General features: G+C 38.6%; 6 protein-coding genes across 6 annotated transcripts; 3 read left to right on the forward strand and 3 right to left on the reverse strand.

Annotated features, from left to right (window-relative positions):
- Positions 1 to 4,893: 4,893 nt before the first annotated feature.
- On the forward strand, positions 4,894 to 8,825 carry LOC136837362 (uncharacterized). The gene is made up of 3 exons (XM_067102115.1): positions 4,894 to 5,104; positions 8,284 to 8,428; positions 8,598 to 8,825. The coding sequence occupies exons 1-3, from the start codon at positions 5,048 to 5,050 to the stop codon at positions 8,708 to 8,710; spliced, it is 315 nt and encodes a 104-aa protein (XP_066958216.1). The 5' UTR covers positions 4,894 to 5,047; the 3' UTR covers positions 8,711 to 8,825.
- A 2,168-nt stretch (positions 8,826 to 10,993) lies between these two features.
- LOC136837588 (uncharacterized) lies at positions 10,994 to 13,852 on the reverse strand. The gene is made up of 2 exons (XM_067102465.1): positions 13,844 to 13,852; positions 10,994 to 12,580 (listed from the first exon to the last, which is right to left on the reverse strand). The coding sequence occupies exons 1-2, from the start codon at positions 13,850 to 13,852 to the stop codon at positions 10,994 to 10,996; spliced, it is 1,596 nt and encodes a 531-aa protein (XP_066958566.1).
- Positions 13,853 to 14,090: 238 nt separating this feature from the next.
- Positions 14,091 to 14,582, forward strand: LOC136837589 (uncharacterized). The gene has a single exon (XM_067102466.1). It carries the CDS (start codon positions 14,091 to 14,093, stop codon positions 14,580 to 14,582), a length of 492 nt encoding a protein of 163 aa, XP_066958567.1.
- Positions 14,583 to 14,595: 13 nt separating this feature from the next.
- On the reverse strand, positions 14,596 to 15,392 carry LOC136837590 (uncharacterized). Its single transcript, XM_067102467.1, has 2 exons — positions 15,377 to 15,392; positions 14,596 to 14,996 (listed from the first exon to the last, which is right to left on the reverse strand). The coding sequence occupies exons 1-2, from the start codon at positions 15,390 to 15,392 to the stop codon at positions 14,596 to 14,598; spliced, it is 417 nt and encodes a 138-aa protein (XP_066958568.1).
- A 552-nt stretch (positions 15,393 to 15,944) lies between these two features.
- Positions 15,945 to 16,466, reverse strand: LOC136837592 (circumsporozoite protein-like). Its single transcript, XM_067102468.1, has one exon. It carries the CDS (start codon positions 16,464 to 16,466, stop codon positions 15,945 to 15,947), a length of 522 nt encoding a protein of 173 aa, XP_066958569.1.
- Positions 16,467 to 16,486: 20 nt separating this feature from the next.
- On the forward strand, positions 16,487 to 17,482 carry LOC136837593 (loricrin-like; the record flags this gene model as incomplete). The annotated part of the gene is made up of 1 exon (XM_067102469.1): positions 16,487 to 17,482. A coding segment is annotated over one exon (378 nt), but the record flags the coding sequence as incomplete, so codon positions are not given.
- Between the last annotated feature and the right edge of the window lie 2,360 nt (positions 17,483 to 19,842).

Genomic DNA, 19,842 nt, shown 5'->3' on the forward strand with positions numbered 1-19,842 from the left:
GAGAGAGAGAGAGAGAGAGAGAGAGAGAGAGAGAGAGAGAGAGAGAGAGAGAGAGAGAGAATATTGGATTCAAACTTGTAAAAAAAACTAAGGGTTCAATAAAATATATTTTTTTAGCTATAATAATGGCTAAAGCAAGAGGGCACTAATCGAAAACATCAAGGCTTAACCCTTAAATTTTAGCACAAGGAAGAAACGTATGAAATTTGGCAGTGAGACAAAAAGTGTAGACCAGAGACAGTCCAGCCAGAAACACCTCAAGACCAAGAATAAATGTGATTGGGCTAGGTGCCTTGCCAATTTTTAAAGAGGAAAGAATCTTGCAGGAAGGCTCATTGTGAAACAATAATGCTGGGTTGCAGAGAAGTAGCGAAGGCTTCTTTTACCAGGGCTGAAATATTTATTCAACCGAAAAGGTGATCACGACTCCTGAAACACAGAACGGCGCCACCAGAGATGATCACCACAATTATTAACTTTCAGATGATTAGCAACGTGCATACTAACTGTCATATGATACATCATTCATACTGAGAGCAAAGAGTAAAGAATTGTTGCTGTAAAGTTGCATCACCTGATTTACCACATGGATGTGTCACACAGCTACAATTGCTGCAGGACAATCTTCCCAACTAATTAGGAATCAATAAGGGACCTAATTAAGAGAAGGAATAGTTGAGATGTCAATACGTACTTTGTTTATGTAGTGTTTTCTCAGCTCAAATCCTGTAAACCTAGCTGATTTGGTCAACTTACCAAACACCAGTACAGGCCTCTGCAACGCCAGTGAAATCAAGATTTCACCTTCCACCAGTTCACGTGTTCATAATCGACGGCCTAATATAGAACAAACTACTACCTAACATGGAAAATAGCCCGTGTGTTTTCAGAATTCGGACAAATCAAGAATTTAAGTTAAAGGTGAAGATGGAGTTGCGTGAGGCGATACTTATTAAAGGTCGTGTTCTTTTAATCCAGAATTGACTTAAAAATCGCGTGAACTAAACATGCAAAGCACAATTTTTCTGCAAAATAATGATTCACAATTCTTATACGCTTACAATGACATAACCTTTCAGTGACGAAGGACTTTCAAATCTAAGACATCAAAACTCGCCGCTTAAATATTTAAAGCTTTTATGGCCTAACCTTGTGAGTTTACAGCTAATCATATTTCTTTATTTTTCTCTTTTCAAACATTTGTTCTTACATTTTGCACACTTTCATATTAATTCTTTGAGACCCCTATGGATACACACTTGCACATATACAGCACAAACATGCATGTTTATATATATATACATATATATACTTTTGTATATATATGTATATATACATGTACTCCATGTATGTGTATATATATATATATATATATATATATATGTGTGTGTGTGTGTGTTTCTCTCATATATATTATTATATTTCTTAACACCAAAAGAAGTCTCTCAGCAGCCTTAGAACACTAAGAGACGAAACAATTTCAGGAGTCATTATGATTTTCATAGAGTGTCTACTTGGTGAATCCTTCTCTAACGAACGTGGCTGAATAACTAATCAATACAACCAGAATATCTGTTCAGGTAATCCATTTTGCGGAAGACAGATGGCCTTGCTGTGGCTCAGAAGAATTTGAGTTTCTTTATGAAGTCCAACGCGGATTGCTAGTGCACTGTATATTTTGCGGCTAATTATTGGGAAGGACAATCCTGGGAGAGCTGTCGTAAGTGAGGTGAAAAGTAGATAATTGCTGATAATTTCCAAGGAAACTGTTATTTTAAGTGATATTGTGGTTGGCGATGTACAGATTTGAGCCTATGAATGAAGCCAAAAGGAAAGTGTCTTTACAATCCATGCAGTAATTGGTGATGTAAACAATATGACCCTATAAATGAAGCCATAAAGAAAATGTCTTTACAGTCAAAACAGTAGTTTATGACCACTGGATATGGGGTTGAAAATTAAACAGCAATGCTTTTTTTTTTATAAGGCTTGGGGCCACAAGGGGCCCATTCAGAGGCTGAGCCCCAAAGGTGCCACCTAATGCCTCATGCCTACCCAAAAACAGTCAGGCATGGCATGAATGTGCAGAGGCAAGACCTTAATACATAGACAAGTCTCTGTAACCAGATTTGTGAAGAAACACAACGAGCACACAAAGTGAAACTGTTTAATAAAAACAGATAACGTTAAATATTATGTAGGAGTCCTGGTCGTTTCGGCCATAAGTCATTTAGGCCGTAACATCCAAACCAGCAAACTAAACACGGCGTCCCAAGGAGCTTCCGCCATGTCTTATGGCCCGACAGGTTCACGGCCGAAAATAGTACGGTCTAATCGTTCCGAACCCGTATGTAGTACTATTTCCAATTGTGTAACATTCTGATTGTCAAAGTAGAAACTACAAATGCCAACAATGGCACATTATACATCATTATCCTTAGAACTTTCCTACCAGACCTTAGAGTAAGTTATTTAGCTAGCCTATTTAAACGGCACTGGGCATGCCTACTTGAAGGGCACCACGTAGATTCTAGTTTCTATCTAATCCGGTAAGACTAGTTAAAAGCATTTTTCAAACAATGGTTACATTATAGACATATGGGTAATTAATAGTAAAATAATAATTTTCATCTCGCCGAGTACTGTGATACTAATAAATGAACTAACGTGTCCTAGCATATTAGGCAGAAAGTCTACGAGAATTGTTGAACTGAATGAGCACCCTTTGTTAGTGATTCTTATTGAATTTTGCAATAAGTATTAATTTTATTTTGGATAGATACTTTTTTTTTATACAGGAAATGAATACATATCGGACTAACGATTCATTTTACCTGCTAAAGTTAGGCAAACAAAAGGTGTAAAAATTCTATGTTAATTCTAACGTCTGTAAAAAGTTTTACGAGAGTCAACTTTTATGGGGATATAAGTTAAATATAGAAGAAGGAAAGATAATATTTTTTTTTTTTCGGTTTCCTGAGGAAATTCCCAGCACGTAGAACGGGCACGCCATTCCGTGCTACAGCATCTCATGATAGACAAGATAAGTACGCATCTACATACAAACTACTTCCTAGTTAGCGTAGCATAGAATTCGTTTATGCTTATTCGCAGCATTTTCAAATAAAGGAGAAAATCGACCTTCTCAAAAAAGAATTACAAATATTCATTGGTAAACACAGCTCGTTGATGAGAAATCTTTCCCAGAAGTATTTTCACCCCTTTTGTAACCAGAACTAATTCGGGTCATCACAAGTTAGAACGGTATCCAGAAATAAGGACATGTGTAGATGAGCAACCTCACTTGAGGTGGCAGACACCTGTATTAAGAGGAAACAATAAAACATATGCTATGAGGAAACGAAATAGCTTGACACTCTCTTCAGAGTTAACATAATAACAGGGCTGCTTGCGAAATTTGGCTTTGCCGGAAATTGTCGGTGATAGGATAAGTGACTGTACTCAAGATGCTGCTACTGGTGCAAACACTTCTAGGAATTCAAAAGCTTAGAGTAGGACTAACAAACTCAACTCTCAGATACAACGGCCTATAATCGGAAGAACAAAACGTTTTGGATCCCTCCTAACACTTTTTGGATCCTTCCTAATACTTTTTGGATCCTGCATCGATAAGAGAAGACAAATATTCAAGAAACAATACATTGTTACATGCATTTTCCATTTTGCTGTGGCTGAAGATGTAGTGAAACTGTTCACCATCAAAATGGCGACTAATTTCAGTTATAATTATAAAAAGTACTACTTTAGTATCGTGCAGAACTGCTGTTATGTTTAATTTTTCTTCGATTAAGTTATAGTTACATATTTCCTTAAAACTAAAATTTCTGTAGCTAGATCGAAATTGCATTGCTTCCCTCGTCGATTTTGTGAAGATTTATTGAACATACCACCATAATAATAAAAAAGATCGGACGAATTTTATTATTGCGTTGGCATGATTCTCATTATTTAAAGATATATGTTTCAAAGCTATAAACTCAAAAAACCTAGAAATGCTTACCAATAATTCTTGACAATTTAAGCACAATGGGTTGAGATAGCGTGTATTCTAAGTAACTTGTCCCACTGATAGGATATTTAGATGCACTGAACTGACTTTCTAAAACATTTATGAGAGAAGTCTGAAGAAATTTCGACCTTTTTTGGGGGGTATCTTCAAGTTCGGTCTCATGAGACGACTAGCGTGTCTTTTTAAAAGAAAGAATGACTTACGCAATATATTTATGATTGCAATGCTCAACTGAGATGAAAAAAAATGGACCCACTGTTCCATTTATTACGAAAGCTCTCTCTCCTTCTCTCTATCTCTCTCCCTCTCTCTCTCACCACCCGCCTCATGATGAAAAAAAAATTGTTTTATTAAACCAACGAATCGTAACGCCAGTTGTTTCCTCTACTCAATAATAAATTGAAAGTTTAACAGTAAGTTTCCTGACGAGGTAGTATTAAAAATATACAACGCCCAGCTTCGATAGGTTAGATACTGAACAACTGGTGTTCCTGATATTATCTCAAGAGATCGCGTGCTGAAGCATTACACACCGCAAATGCTGTCACGTGTCCGACCAGAACCTACTTTCGAACGCGGAAGTAGCATAGAGATTTGCTTGTCGACTGCACTGAACTTTATTTACTTATTTGTACTACTACAATTTTTAGATATCTAAATCTCATACAGTAAAGGAGTGTTGACCATTTTCTCTGGTAATCATGCTTTTAGAACAATTTTTATGGCTGAGTAAAATCCATAAGACTTCCGACTAACCCGTAATCCTGAGGAGATGGAAATCATTTATGACCGAACACCTGTCGAACCAGACGGGTTCGGGATATATAAAAATAACGCTTACCACTCAGGTTGCTTCCCTCTTCGAGAGTGCAGCGTTCTCTACAACTCAGCTGCGAGAATCTCGTCGAACCGACACGAGATATACTTCGTCTAGATTTGTTACTCAGTATTGTTCATATTACCGCCGAGTGTAAACAAGATTTTCGGGGCTACAGCAGATGCTGATTCTGAGTCAGCATGAAGGAGATGGCGAGGATACTTTTCCTGATCCTACCACTAGTTGTAGGGGCACTTGTAAGTTGAAATTTTTTTGTTTTGTTTTCGGTTTTTAGTATATAAATACTTGATACCTGGAAATTATGAGCTATGGGTTAGGTGGTAAATACTAGCAACTACTGTCCCTTGCTAGGGAATCGTACGTTAAAAGAAATTATTTATCAGATATGCATATGTTCATCACAATTTTTTTGTTTTGCTTCAGTACCTAAACGACGCCGAGAAATTATATGCGATAACCTCGATGAAATAAAAGTACAGTTCTAACTGTCACCCATTCGAGGATGCTTGCAAAGCGCTGGTCTTTCTGAAGACAAAAGTTAAAAAACGTTTGAGGCACTAACTGATTGCTTTTGGTGCCCTGGCGGTACAATTTCTCTAGCCATTAGCGCATGACGTGTATATATATATATATATATATATATATATATATATATATATATATATATATGTATGTATGTATGTATGTATGTATGTATATATATATATATATATATATATATATATATATATATATATATATATATATATATATATATATATATATATATATATATATATATATATATATATATATATATATATATATATATATATATATATATATACACACACATACAATCATGAAGCTACAAATGTTGTTTAATATCCAATTCACGCTACTTCGAGAATATCCCCGATGGGGAATTATCACCGAAGGGGAATCTTTCAAGTGATAAATGGATCAATATCACTTGGTCTCGATTTATCACTTATAAAATTCCCCTTCGGTAATAATTCCCCATAGGGGATATTCTCGAAGTAGCGTGAATTGGATATTAAACAACATTTGCAGCTTCATGATTATATATAAATCACGGTGTGATAAAAATTTCATATACATATATATACACACACATATACATATAATACACACACACAGACATATATATATATATATATATATATATATATATATATATATATATATATATATATATATATATATATATATATATATATATATATATATATATATATATATATATAGGCGTGATTTGTGTGTATGTGTGTGTAGTTTTAAGCATGATAATTTCTTCCATCAGAGACAGTGATGTCATAACATGTTAAATTTCAGGTATTTATCAAATCTTTTATCTGGAATGTGGAATGATATTGCTAGACCCATACGAATGAGCAAGGGTCTTCGGTACCCATCCCGGCAATAACAAAAAGGTGAAAGGACTGGGTGTGCGGAAATGGAAGGGAAAGGTGATTGAGTTTTTCGTAGGTGAATTATGTATATACTAGGTAGATGTAGTCCTAGTATCAGTGGATGGCTGACAGGGTACAGGTGCGTCTCGTTTACGCTCGTCTGGGTAAGGCTGAATGGAGAGGAGAAAAAGGTGTAATTTTTTTTATGATATACAGGTCAGACAGTACCTACTTGGCTACCCGTAGAGTCATCAAATTATGAATATAATAATGCCTAGGATACGAATAGGACAAAAACTAAGCCCTTCTTTCCCCAAGGCAAGGCTTAAAATCATGAAGGAAATAATGGCAAAGGCCACTCTTTAAAAAAAAAAAAATACGATAGATGGTAGCTCGTTATTGTTTTGCAGAACGGAAGTTTAGCACCTATGCGAATGAATCTTGAACACTATACCCTTATTTGAACTTTTATGAAAATATGTTTGAGTCTTCTTATTCAGTTTGAACAATTTTGCTTCACTATAGTTGAACTTTGTTTCAGGGTATCTTTTTATCAGGAAGAATCTCTTAATTTCTAAAGCAAATCTGGCAATGGCATCTTCATCAGTAGACAGGTTCTCCGCTTGTTTTTACATATGATCACTTATCAACTTCAGGATCTACAGCGCCATTTTTTTCTTGCTGTAGATGAGGTAGCTATACTCAGTCCAGCAGGGGATTTCTCAAATGTCCACACTTGCTTAGTACTTTCTGGGGCGACTGATTATTCTTCTTCAACGGGGTACATTTTTTGTTCTGATTTTCTAACCATGTGCTTAAAGCTTTGTCCATCTGTGCTAAACATTGATCACTCACTGCAGATGTGACTGCCTATTACAGAGGCAAAAAGCTAAAACAATCAAATTCTTCATTTGTCTTTGCATTATTTCCCAAATCAGTAATTTATTATTTGTACGTATTCTTGCCACCTTCTTTTTTCTCTCCATGCTAAATTATTACTTTTATTCTTTGGTGTTGCATTAACCGAATTTTAGACAACAGAGTTTCGTTGTCCGAATTTTGGACAAAGAAACACCATGCAGACGCGACAACGCATACAAATGTTGAATGCCGGAAGCATATTGTAACAGTATTTACAAGACAAAGGAACAGAAACTCCCAAGATGAATCACATTGGATGCTGGCCAAGAAGTCGGCAGACTGCGAAACGAAATGTTAAGCATTAAGAATTACTGGATATTTCACCTTAATTTTTAGCATTCTTAGACGTGACAACTGAATTCGCTCATGCTGAATCTGCATGTATGTCACGGTATATTGATTTCAGTGATGTGAGCCTCTGAATTAAATCTTGGAATTGTATGGGTTATTTCTTAAAAGGAATGAATCTTTTAGAAATATGTCTGGCAATTCAGTCAATGGAAAAATTGCTTGCATGTACAGAGGCTTGGACCAAATTTCATGCTTATTCTCCATGAGTGTTTCCAGAACATTAACCATAATTGTTTTATTTCTAACTATATTTTATTTGCATTGCCGAAGTCTTTCATCATTTGGCTGGCATTACAAACAAGGAAAAGAGCTTGACACAGAAAAAGGCAATCTGCTGAAAGTGAATGCTGATAGCTGTCGATGGCTTTTTTTTTTGTGAAGAGAGAGAGAGAGAGAGAGAGAGAGAGAGAGAGAGAGAGAGAGAGGTCGTTGTTGGGCAGTAAGCGACATGCTTAAGAAAATAAGAGAAGTAGAAGATAATAGATTAAAATATGCGCTTCGCAGGAGTGTAACATTATTGATGTGAAATGCTGACTCAAAGTTTTGGCACCTATTGCTTTATTATTCATTGATTTCCAAATTATGTAATTACACCATTCTCTTCATTTATTTCTCCTCCCGATTATGCTTATATCCTACAGACATTACCTTTCAAATATCCTCACCCTCGCTTACCTAAGTCCATATCTTTAATCCTAGCCCATACTTTATCCACATTATCCTTATTCCAGGGAGATGCATCTGCTGAGAAAGAAGTAGATGAAGTCCCTGAGGAATCCAAACTTGTTAAATTTTTCCCTGAGAACTCTGACTTGCCAAACCATCTTCACCCAGTGAGGAACGTAAGAGAATCTCCCAACGTACAACAGTCCAAAGGTACCTACTATCTTTATTTGTGTTATCCCTTTTCCATCTTTTTAACTTATCTTCTCATTGCTGATTATATAATCATGATACTTCATTAAGAATCATTTTTGCTCTATCATATAGTTATCGGAAAGTCCTGAGATATTTTTTATCGTTCCTTTCCACGTTCCTTTTGTAGGAACGTTCTTAGAGGAGAGAAGCAGAGATAGAAGAGAGAAGAATCAGAAGAACGGGAAGGAGAAAAGCCAAAAGACACGAAGGCGTCCCCAAAGGCAAATCATCAGAAAATAAAAAGAAGATACCGAACAAGGGACCAGCATTTAAAAGAAAATCCAGCTCTCATGAGAAGAATATTAGTAAACAAGGCAGTGGTAAAAGGAAATCAGTAGTTACAAATAAAGACAAAAATAGTAAAAAGGAATGGCAAAGATCATAAAAACAAAAACAAACCAAAGAAAAAGAAGAAGAAAGGCGAGGGCAATAAGAGAAAACCTAATAAAAACAAAGATAAGCCTGGCAAGAACAATGGCAAAAAGCCAGATTCAGAAAATAGCAAATACACGGATTTCGTGCCTTGGATAAGCATTTATGAAGTTCTTATAGAAAAGCAAGGAGAAACCTACCCTACAAGTTCTGTGTGCCAGCAAATGGGTGGCCATTGCGTTCATTATGACCTTGCAAATGTCTTCAACTGCGACTCTGTTTACAACAACTGTGATGACCCTGATTGTCGTTGCTGTGTTGGTGGCAAACTTGCAAATGGAGGTTCTGGTAGCCTTGTGTCTGGTGCTGAACTTGCTTCTGGAAACGATAACCAATGGCGCTACTGTGACTTGACCTCTCAGTGTTACCAGCCAGGTCAGGCATGTGTCAGTGCTAATGTAGCCAACTCTTACAATTGTGACAATATTTTGAATACTTGTGGAAATAACTGTTACTGTTGCATTGGTGGAGGACTTGGCAACTCACACGTTGGTAATCAAGCTGGAGGAGGAGGAGGAGGAGGAGGAGGAAGTGGTGGAGCAGGTAGTGGTGGGGGTTCAGGAGGAGGAGCTGCTGGAGGAACTGGGAACGGAGGAGCAGGTGGTGGGACTTCTGGAGGTGGAGCTGGTGGAGGAACAGGAAGTGGCGGTGCTTCAGGAGGGGGAGCTTCTGGAGGAGTGGGAGGCGGAGGAGCAGGAGGTGGTACCTCAGGAGGAGCAGCGGACGGTGGTACTTCAGGAGGAGGAGCCAGTGGAATATGCGCGCGTTCCTGGAAGTGTTCCAGGAAAGGAGGTGAATGCCGAGATGGCTTTTTTAGTGACTGCAGCAGGACCCTGAATAAATGTGGAAGGGGAACGTCATGCAAATGTTGCATATTAGTAGCAAACAAAGGTTAGTCTAGTTATACTTTCACCAGGTAGCTTGGTAAACAACTGCAAACTACAGAAACAGATCTCTCTCTATATGTATTATATTCAAGTGTAAATGAATAAATCTTTAAAAAAAAATGCATATTTTTCAAATTGTGTCATTACAGGATGCAGGCAGATAAAACGTTGCTTTAAAGCCGGAGGCACTTGCAGGAATCAGTGCAATGCAGGAGAATTTCAACAAGGTCGATGCAAAAGAGGCTGTGTGTGTTGCTTGCCAGGTAGGTGCAAGCTATGGCCGCTTTTATCTTCTTTTAAAGCAAGAAATATATATCATGAAACTTATCTTCACATTGGTAACCTCATAAACTTAACATATATGATAAAATATTTATACTATGCTTGATTTGGATTTATGCTTCGTTGGGAATGATATACAGTTAAGAATACATCACCTACTGGATCTGGAAAATATATAGCCAATATACATATATACTGCATACGTATTTATATGTATATATATGTATATATATTTATATATATAATACACATAAATATACATATATATATTTATATACATTATATATATATATATATATATATATATATATATATATATATATATATATATATATATATATTCATACATATATATTACATACATGTATACATAAATATAAATTATATATATATTTTACATGTATATATATACATTTATATATAGTATACATATATGTACACATACACATACACACACACACACATATATACATATATATATATATATATATATATATATATATATATATATATATATATATATATATATACATGTACATTGGCTACATATTTTTCAGATCCAGTGGGTAATTTACTCCCAATTGCATATCATTCCCAATGAAGCATAAATCCAAATCAAGCATGGAATAAATATTTCACCATATATGTTAAGTTTATGAGGTTACCCATGTGAAGATAAGTTTTATGTATACATATACATCATACATATATATTATATACATGTTTTATATGTATATATATACATCATACATATATATTATATATATATATATATATATATATATATATATATATATATATATATATATATATATATATATATATATATATATATATATATATATATATATATATATATATATATATATATATATATATATATATATGCAAGTGTGTGGAGAGGGAAGAGTATTAATATACTTTACATAAAACTAAGCATATTGAAATAAATCTCAAATACTACATTTTCTGTTTCAGCAACATCAGGGTCTGGAGGAGGGCAGGGCGGAGCTGGAGCAGGAGGTGCAGGATCTGGAGGAACTGGAGGAGCTGGAGGAGGTTCTGGAGGGATAGGAGGAGGTTCTGGAGGAGCTGGAGGAGGATCTGGGGGAAGTGGAGGAGGATCTGGAGGAGCTGGAGGAGGGTCTGGTGGGACAGGAGGAGCCGGAGGAGGATCTGGCGGAAGTGGGGGTAGTGGAGTAGCTGGAGGAGGTTCTGGAGGAGCTGGAGGAGGATCTGGAGGAATTGGTGGTTCTGGAGGAGCTGGTGGAGGATCAGGAGGAAGTGAAGGTTCTGGAGGAAGTGGAGGAGGATCTGGGGGAAGTGGAGGAGGTTCTGGAGGAGCTGGAGGAGGGTCTGGAGGAGCTGGAGGAGGTTCTGGAGGAGCTGGGGAGCTTCTGGAGGAAGTGGAGGTTCTGGAGGAAGTGGAGGAGGATCTGGGGGAAGTGGAGGAGGTTCTGGAGGAGCTGGAATAGGGTCTGGAGGAGCTGGAGGAGGATCTGGAGGAAGTGGAGGTTCTGGGGGAGCTGGTGGAGGATCTGGAGGAAGTGGAGGTTCTGGAGTAGCTGACGGAGGATCTGGAGGAAGTGGAGGTTCTGGAGGAAGTGGAGGAGGATCTGGGGGAAGTGGAGGAGGCTCTGGAGGAGCTGGAGGAGGGTCTGGAGGTGCTGGAGGAGCTGGTGGAGCATCCGGAGGAAGTGGAGGTTCTGGAGGAGCTGGCGGAGGATCTGGAGGAGCTGGCGGAGGATCTGGAGGAAGCGGAGGTTCTGGAGTAGCTGGCGGAGGATCTGGAGGAAGTGGAGGTTCTGGAGTAGCTGGAGGAGGATCTGGTGGAAGTGGAGGTTCTGTAGGAAATGGAGGAGGATCTGGGGGAAGTGGAGGAGGGACTGGAGGGACAGAAGGAGCTGGCGGAGGATCTGGAGGTTCTGGAGTAGCTGGAGGAGGATCTGGTGGAAGTGAAGGTTCTGGAGGAGCTGGAGGAGGATCTGAGGGGCTGGAAGTTCTGGAGTTGCTGGAGGGGGATCTGGGGGAAGTGGAGGTTCTGGAGGAGCTGGAGGAGGGTCTGGGGGAATCGAGGGAGGTTCTGGAGGAGCTGGAGGAGGATCTGGAGGAAGTGGAGGCTCTGGAGGAACTGGAGGGGGTTCAGGAGGAAGTGGTGGGGAGTGTCCGGAGGAACTGGAGGAGGATCTGGAGGGAGTGGAGGTAGTGCTGGGGGAAGTGGAGGTTCTGGAGGAACTGGAAGCGGATCTGGAGGAAGTGGAGGTTCTGGAGGAACTGGAAGCGGATCTGGAGGAGCTAGCGGTTCTGGAGGAAGTGGAGGAGTTTCCGGGGGGACTGGCGGAGGGTCTATAGGAACTGGAGGCGGCACTGCTGGGGGATCTGCAGGAGGGACTGGAGGTACTGGAGGAAGTTCTGGAGGAACAGGAGGAGGGTCTGGCGGAACAGGTTCTGGAGGTGCTGGAGGAGGGACTGGATCATCCGGAGGTAAATATGCTTTCAATATTTGGTACTGAAAAGATCTAAGCGAGTCAAACTAAATTATATTCATTTCACTATTAATTTCGATTTTGCAGTATCAGTAAAGTTCTGTTTGTCTGATATATATCGTTTATACAATTTGTATAAGTTCATAAAGTCTGAGTCAGAAAGTTTAATCAGGTTAATCTTGATCAATTTCTAAAGGCAAATAGAGTAGTTTTATGTATGTTTCCCGGTACTATGCTACCTTACATATCGTGAAAACAATACGGTCAATATTCTTAAACTAGTGTTTTGTAGTTTTCTCAAAAGAAACTATTGTGCCGGCTTTGTCTGTCCGTCCGCACCTTACTCTGTCCACACTTTTTCTGTCCGCTCAGATTTAAAAAACTATTTGAGGCTGAGAGGGCCGCAAAATTGGTATGTTGATCATCCACCCCAGTCATCAAATATGCAAAATTGCAGCCTCTAGCATCAGTAGTTTTATTTTATTTAAGTTAGGTTAAGGTTAGTCATAATCGTGCTGGCAACGACATAGGCCAGGCCACTCACTGAGCTGTGTTAGTTTCTGTGGCCGGGCTCATACAGTATTATATTGCATTCACTGGAAAGATAGATCTACTTTCGGTGGCCTTGATTATACGCAGTAGCGGCTGTACAGAAACTTCGATTGCGCCGAAGAAACTTCGCGCATTTTATTTGTTTCTGTTGTCCACGGCTTTACGCACACACACAAACACATACACGCGCGCGCGAGCATACGCACATTTCAAAAAGATATTCAGGTTGAAAAACTAGTTATGAATTGAAAGTCAAAGTTTGGAAAATTTTATGTTATAATTGCATGGACAGAAAGAATCACAGGTCAGATTCATGCCTAGACGATAAATTATAGTATTTCGTTCGTACCTAATTTTTGTAATCTCTACAGACATGATCTTTAAACCATTTAAGCAAAATCGTAGCTATATACATATGAGAGATTCGGCACATAGCATTAACTGGAGTGAGAACGCACCATTCATATGACTTTATCTATGCAAAACGAAGCGTCTGAACTCTGCTATCATTAATAAAACTAACAATTCGGGTTTCAAAGGCGGGCACTGAAAGCTAGGCTGTATGTGTGATATTGCATTTTACCTATTTCCAATACAAGGACAAAAGCTTGAATAATTTCCATTTTAAACAGAACTTTAGGAATATTTGTTATAAATATTTGTTCACCTTTATGTAAATACTTACTATCAAATGCTGTTACGGTTCCAGTTTCAAAGCAGTTTTCCTGACATACTTTACTCATATTACTAATTAATATCGTCTTCAGGAAAAATAACTGGTCCTACCGAGTGCTTTACTAATCATATTAAACATTTACAGAATACGAAGGGATAAAGATAGAGCATATGAACCTTGATGATAATCACTTACACATGAAAATATGCAGTGTTCACAAAAAAAAAAAAAAAAATTAATTTCCCAGAGACAGCAAGAAATTATGAACGTCTCTTCTTGAACATAATTCAACGTAACCAATAAGAATGATAATCAGTGTTATTATTATCATCCCCTCCGAAGGTGGAGGCACAGGTGGAAGTGGCTCCTCAGGAGGATCTGCAGGAGGTTCAGGAGTCTCTGGAGGCAGTGGATCAGGAAGTTCAGGAGTTTCTGGTGGATCAGGAGGCAGTGAATCAGGAATTTCAGGAGGGTCTGGATTATCTGGAGGATCTGGTGGATCTGCAGGATCGGGTGACAGCGCATCAGGAGGTTCAGGAGGATCTGGGTCTTCTGGAGGATCTGGAGGATCTAGTGGATCTGCAGGATCAGGAATTTCAGGAGGATCTGAGTCATCTGGAGGATCAGGAGGAAGTGTATCAGGAAGTTCAGGGGCATCTGGATCTTCTGGAGGATCAGGAGGAAGTGTATCAGGAAGTTCAGGGGCATCTGGATCTTCTGGAGGATCAGGAGGAATTATACATTGTAGTTCAGCATCTGAGTCATCTGGGAGGATCAGGAGAAGTATATCACTGTAAAGTTCAGGGGGATCTAAGGGTCATCTGGAGGATCAGGAGGAATTATATCAGGAAGTTCAGGAGGATCTGGATCTTCTGGAGGATCAGGAGGAATTATATCAGGAAGTTCAGGGGGATCTGGGTCATCTGGAGGATCAGGAGGAATTATATCAGGAAGTTCAGGAGGATCAGGAGGAAGTATATCAGGAAGTTCAGGGGGATCTGGGTCATCTGGAGGATCTGGAGGAATTATATCAGGAAGTTCAGGGGGATCTGGATCTTCTGGAGGATCAGGAGGAAGTATATCAGGAAATTCAGGGGGATCTGGATCTTCTGGAGGATCAGGAGGAAGTATATCAGACATTTCAGGGGCATCTGGGTCATCTGGAGGATCAGGAGGAATTATATCAGGAAGCTCAGGAGGATCTGGGTCATCTGGAGGATCAGGAGGAAGTGTATCAGGAAATCTAGCATTCAGTCATCTGGATGGATCAGGGGGAATTATATCATCTGGAGGATCAGGAGGAAGTGTATCAGGAAGTTCAGGGGATCTGGGTCATCTGGAGATCAGAGGAATTATATCAGAAGTTCAGGGGGATCTGGGCCATCTGAGATCTAGGAATTATAATTGTAAAGAGGAGGATCAGGAGGAAGTATATCAGGAAGTTCAGGGGGATCTGGGTCATCTGGAGGATCAGGAGGAATTATATCAGGAAGTTCAGGGGATCTGGATCTTCTGAGGATCAGAGGAAGTATATCAGGAAATTCAGGAGATCTGGGCCATCTGGAGGACTGGGATAAGTGCATGTGCATACCAGGCATCTGGGTCATCTGGGAGGATCAGGAGGAATTGTGTCAGGTGTCAGAGAACTGGCCTCTGGAGGATCAGAGGAAGTGCATCAGGAAGTTCAGAGAGATCTGGCTCATCTGGGGATCAGGAGGAAGTGCAGAGGATCTGGCCTTCTGGAGGATCAGAAAGTATATCAGCCATGTCTAGGAGGATCTGAGGTCATCTGGGAGGACAGGAGGAAGTGTATCAGGAAGTTCAGGAGGATCTGGTCTTCTGGAGGGATCACTTTCAGGGATCTAGTCATCTGAGGATCAGGAAGTCACGGTAAAGTGGAGGATCTGGGTCATCTGGGGGATCATTAGGAATTGCACTGCAAGTTCAGGAGGATCTGGGTCATCTGGGGGATCATTAGAAGTGCATCAGGAAGTTCAGGGGATCTGGGGTCATCTGGAGAATCGGGGGAAGCGTATCAGGAAGTTCAGGGGATCTGACCTCTGGCGGATCAGGAGGAAGTACTGGGGTCATTTCAGGGGATCTGGCCATCTGGAGGATCAGGGGAGGAAGTGCATCAAGGAAGTTCAGAGTGATCTGGATCATCTGGGGATCAGGAGGAAGTGCATCAGAAGCCCAGGAGGATCTGTGTCATCTGGAGGATCAGGAGGAAGTATATCAGTTATTTCAGGGGGATCTGGGTCATCTGGAGGATCAGGAGGAAGTGCATCAGGAAGTTCAGGAGGATCTGGATCTTCTGGAGGATCAGGAGGTTCTGGGTCATCTGGAGGATTAGGAGGAAGCGCATCAGGAGGTTCAGGGGGATCTGGATCTTCTGGAGCATCAGGAGAAAGTATATCAGTCATTTCAGGGGGATCTGGATCATCTGGAGGATCAGGAGGAAGTATATCAGGAAGTTCAGGAGGATCTGGATCTTCTGGAGGATCAGGAGGAAGTGTATCAGTCATTTCAGGGGGATCTGGGTCATCTGGAGGATCAGGAGGAAGCGCATCAGGAAGTTCAGGGGGATCTGAGTCATCAGGAGGATCAGGAGGAAGTATATCAGGAATTTCAGGGGGATCAGGGTCTGGATGGAGGAAGTGGAGGATCAGGGGAGGAGTCATCAGTATAGGAAGTATACATTTTCAGGGGATCTGGGTCATCTGGAGGATCAGGAGGAAGTGTATCAGGAAGTTCAGGAGGATCTGGGTCATCTGGAGGATCAGGAGGAAGTGCATCAGGAAGCTCAGGAGGATCTGGGTCATCTGGAGGATCAGGAGGAAGTGCATCAGGAATTTCAGGAATATCTGGGTTATCAGGAGGATTAGGAGGAAGTATATCGGGAAGTTTAGGGGGATCTGGGTCTTCTGGAGGATCAGGAGGAAGTTTATCAGGAAGTTTAGGAGGATCTGGATCTTCTGGGGGATCAGGAGGAAGTATATCAGTCATTTCAGGGGGATCTGGGTCATCCGGAGGATCAGGAGCAAGTGTGTCAGGAAGTTCAGGAGGATCTGGGTTATGAGAAGGATTAGGAGGAAGTACATCAAGAAGTTTAGGGGGATCTGGATCATCTGGGTGATCTATTGGATCTGCAGGAACTGGAATATCTGGAGGGAGTATATCAGGAAATTCGTGAAAATTGGGATCTAAAGTATCAGAACGGTAAAGATTAGGATGGACAGAAGGCAATGAATCTGGAAGTTTAGGAGTACTAAATGTATTATGTCTTGTGCACAGCAAATGCTTCTTATTACTCACTTTGTAATAACTCTGTACAAGAAGCTAAACGCTATTTCTTTTATTCTCCAATATAAAGATATGTATTCGTTATTCTGTTTTACTACACATTTTGTTTGTGTATTTTGTTACTTTTTTGTTAAGAGAAATCTCATTTGTATCATATTTTTATGAGTAAAAAATTAGAGGGATGCATTACGCTCTTGGAATGTTTATTCCGTAATTTTAATAAATTTTAAAATGGCCTTGTTTATTGCGCACTGTATAGTCGTCTGAATCATGATGCAATTAATCACGAAACTGTGTTGAGGCTTTCATATGTGTATTATATTTTTATCCACGACAAAAGGTTTCAGTGTTTTTTTCTCCCGTTTTCACGCAGACTTATATGCTATGATCTTTCATTAGTGAGGAGAGGACAAGAAGGACAAAACATTCAAATCATGGCTGTGGGGTGCAATGTTTTTGGCTTTTTCAAGTGTACGCTGTAAAAAATTTATGACTCGGACTAAAAGATTAGTAAAATTAAGGTACACCCTCCTTCTGTCATGAGTTACTGTTGAATTCAAGACATTTCTTTGTTAAATCATAAAAATATATTGACCCGATAGATACGTTTTTTTGCGAAAAATCTTTCTTTTATGTAAAAACTTGAGTTGTTGTAGTTACTGTATCTTATTTTTTGTTTGAACGTCACACGTTTATTTTAATCCTTCCAACAAATCTTATCGCATTGTTTATCTATTTATAAGTATTGATTTCACAATATAAAAAAACCATCATGGTGGACGCCTCCAAAATGACACGGAACCAATGAAAGTTATAGATATTTCTTTATCGATCAAATTCCAAAAACATTAACACTTTTGAAACTTAAAAAACATATAACATTGTTGTTAATTTGTTCTCTAAATAATCTTGGTGCTTTATTAAAAAAACACAGTTAAACAATTCCCAATGCCCAGAATTACAATGTTGAACTTTGACCTGAAAATATTGATCAATAAAACAAAAAATATTCTCACAAAATGAGAACATTTGTGAGCAGAAAGATTTCGGCTGATATTTCGAACGAGAATCTGATGAATTTAGAATTTGTAATCAAATTTATAAAATGAGTTTTACCTGTTAATATTGTAGCATTATACGTCAAATATAAGAAGAATATTTAAACTTACATCAAGTATTTGTGGTTTATAATCTTTCTAAAACTCTCAGTATGAAGTCTAAAGATGCAATGAGGATTTTACATTGCCTACTCAAATGGTTCTGAGCAACAGCCTTCATCAGTAATAATAATAATAATAATAATAATAATAATAATAATAATAATAATAATAATAATAATAATAATAATTATTATTATTATTATTATTATTTGAAGGAGTAGACCCTCTTTTAAACAGGTCTTATTAAAAGGATGGCTGTATTATGCGAATTTATCTTATATAGTGTCTTTCTATCCTCCTTATGATTCGCTTTTCAGGCTCAGCGATGTTAGTCAGTAACTGGCCGATATTCATGTTGGAAAGAACAGTGTGCGGAATATTGGAAGTCTTTTATTAAAATATTCAATCAATCGTCTGGGTTCAGGTTCTATTGTAGGTACCGTCGACATGTTTCGACCAGCTCGTTTCTTCAGACCTTCTGCAAGCACGTCCAGAGGATGAAACGAGCTGGTCGAAACATGTCGACGGTACCTACAATAGAACCTGAACCCAGACGAACGATTTCTGATTGGATATTTTAATAAAAGACTTCCAATATTCCGCACACTATTATTATTATTATTATTATTATTATTATTATTATTATTATTATTATTGCAATTTAGATAAGACTTATGGGCTATAATAATAAACAACTATGACAAAAAAATTAGCTTCTTTTTTCTTTTTGTATAGAATCAGTGCACGCTGACTAGGAATTTCATGTCGACTGCTAGGCTTCGAATTACTGACAAAAAAAAAAAAAACTCAAAAGGTGCTTTTAATAACTCAAGATCATCCTAAGCATACATAAAGCTCTCTCTCTCTCTCTCTCTCTCTTCTACTCCATCCCATCAGAGAAATAATGTCCATGATTACATTAACACATTTTATATAAATACAGTAATTACTAAAAATATTAATATAAATTAAAAATAAGAATTTCATGTCATTGCTAATTACTGACAAAACATTTTTTATAACTAAGATCATCCTAAGCATACATAACTCTCTCTCTCTCAAATCCCCTTATCTACCCATCAGAGAAAATAATGTCCATGATTACATTAACACATTTTATATAAATACAGTAATTACTAAAAATATTAATATCAATTAAAAATAAGACAAGAAAACTATCAGTGATAACAGACAGAATGATTGACAACCTCTCTACAATATTTAGAATGAAATGTTTACTCTTTACTTTCATTCCCCCCTCTCTCTCTCTCTCTCTCTCTCTCTCTCTCTCTCTCTCTCTCACACACACACACACACACACGAACATATATATACACACACACAAACATATACACACGCATACGCACAGTCACATGCATTATTGCAATTTAGGCAAAACTTGAAGAATATGCACAACATATTTCAGCATAAGACATATTTCGAAGCGTAAGGATTATGTGTTCCATTCAACCCCACAATACTCAGTTCTATAATCCCGATTTGAAACCAGAACTATGATACACTGTTTGCTTCCTTCCAATAAACGCTTTCTGGTAATAGTAAACTGAAACTTGAACCATAAACTAATGAGAAC

Source organism: Macrobrachium rosenbergii, chromosome 59 (genome assembly GCF_040412425.1).
Source record: "Macrobrachium rosenbergii isolate ZJJX-2024 chromosome 59, ASM4041242v1, whole genome shotgun sequence".
Lineage (NCBI taxonomy): Eukaryota > Metazoa > Arthropoda > Malacostraca > Decapoda > Palaemonidae > Macrobrachium > Macrobrachium rosenbergii.

What these genes read in the sequence shown, in the direction of transcription:
- LOC136837362 (XM_067102115.1), top strand. Translation starts at nt 5,048, where the DNA reads ATGAAGGAGATGGCGAGGATACTTTTCCTGATCCTACCACTAGTTGTA. An exon ending in CACTAGTTGTAGGGGCACTT is followed by an intron (nt 5,105 to 8,283) that starts GTAAGTTGAAAT and finishes TCCTTATTCCAG; the next exon opens with GGAGATGCATCTGCTGAGAA. An exon ending in CAACGTACAACAGTCCAAAG is followed by an intron (nt 8,429 to 8,597) that starts GTACCTACTATC and finishes TTCCTTTTGTAG; the next exon opens with GAACGTTCTTAGAGGAGAGA.
- LOC136837589 (XM_067102466.1), top strand. Translation starts at nt 14,091, where the DNA reads ATGATAATCAGTGTTATTATTATCATCCCCTCCGAAGGTGGAGGCACA.
- LOC136837592 (XM_067102468.1), bottom strand. Translation starts at nt 16,466, where the DNA reads ATGACTCCTCCCCTGATCCTCCACTTCCTCCATCCAGACCCTGATCCC.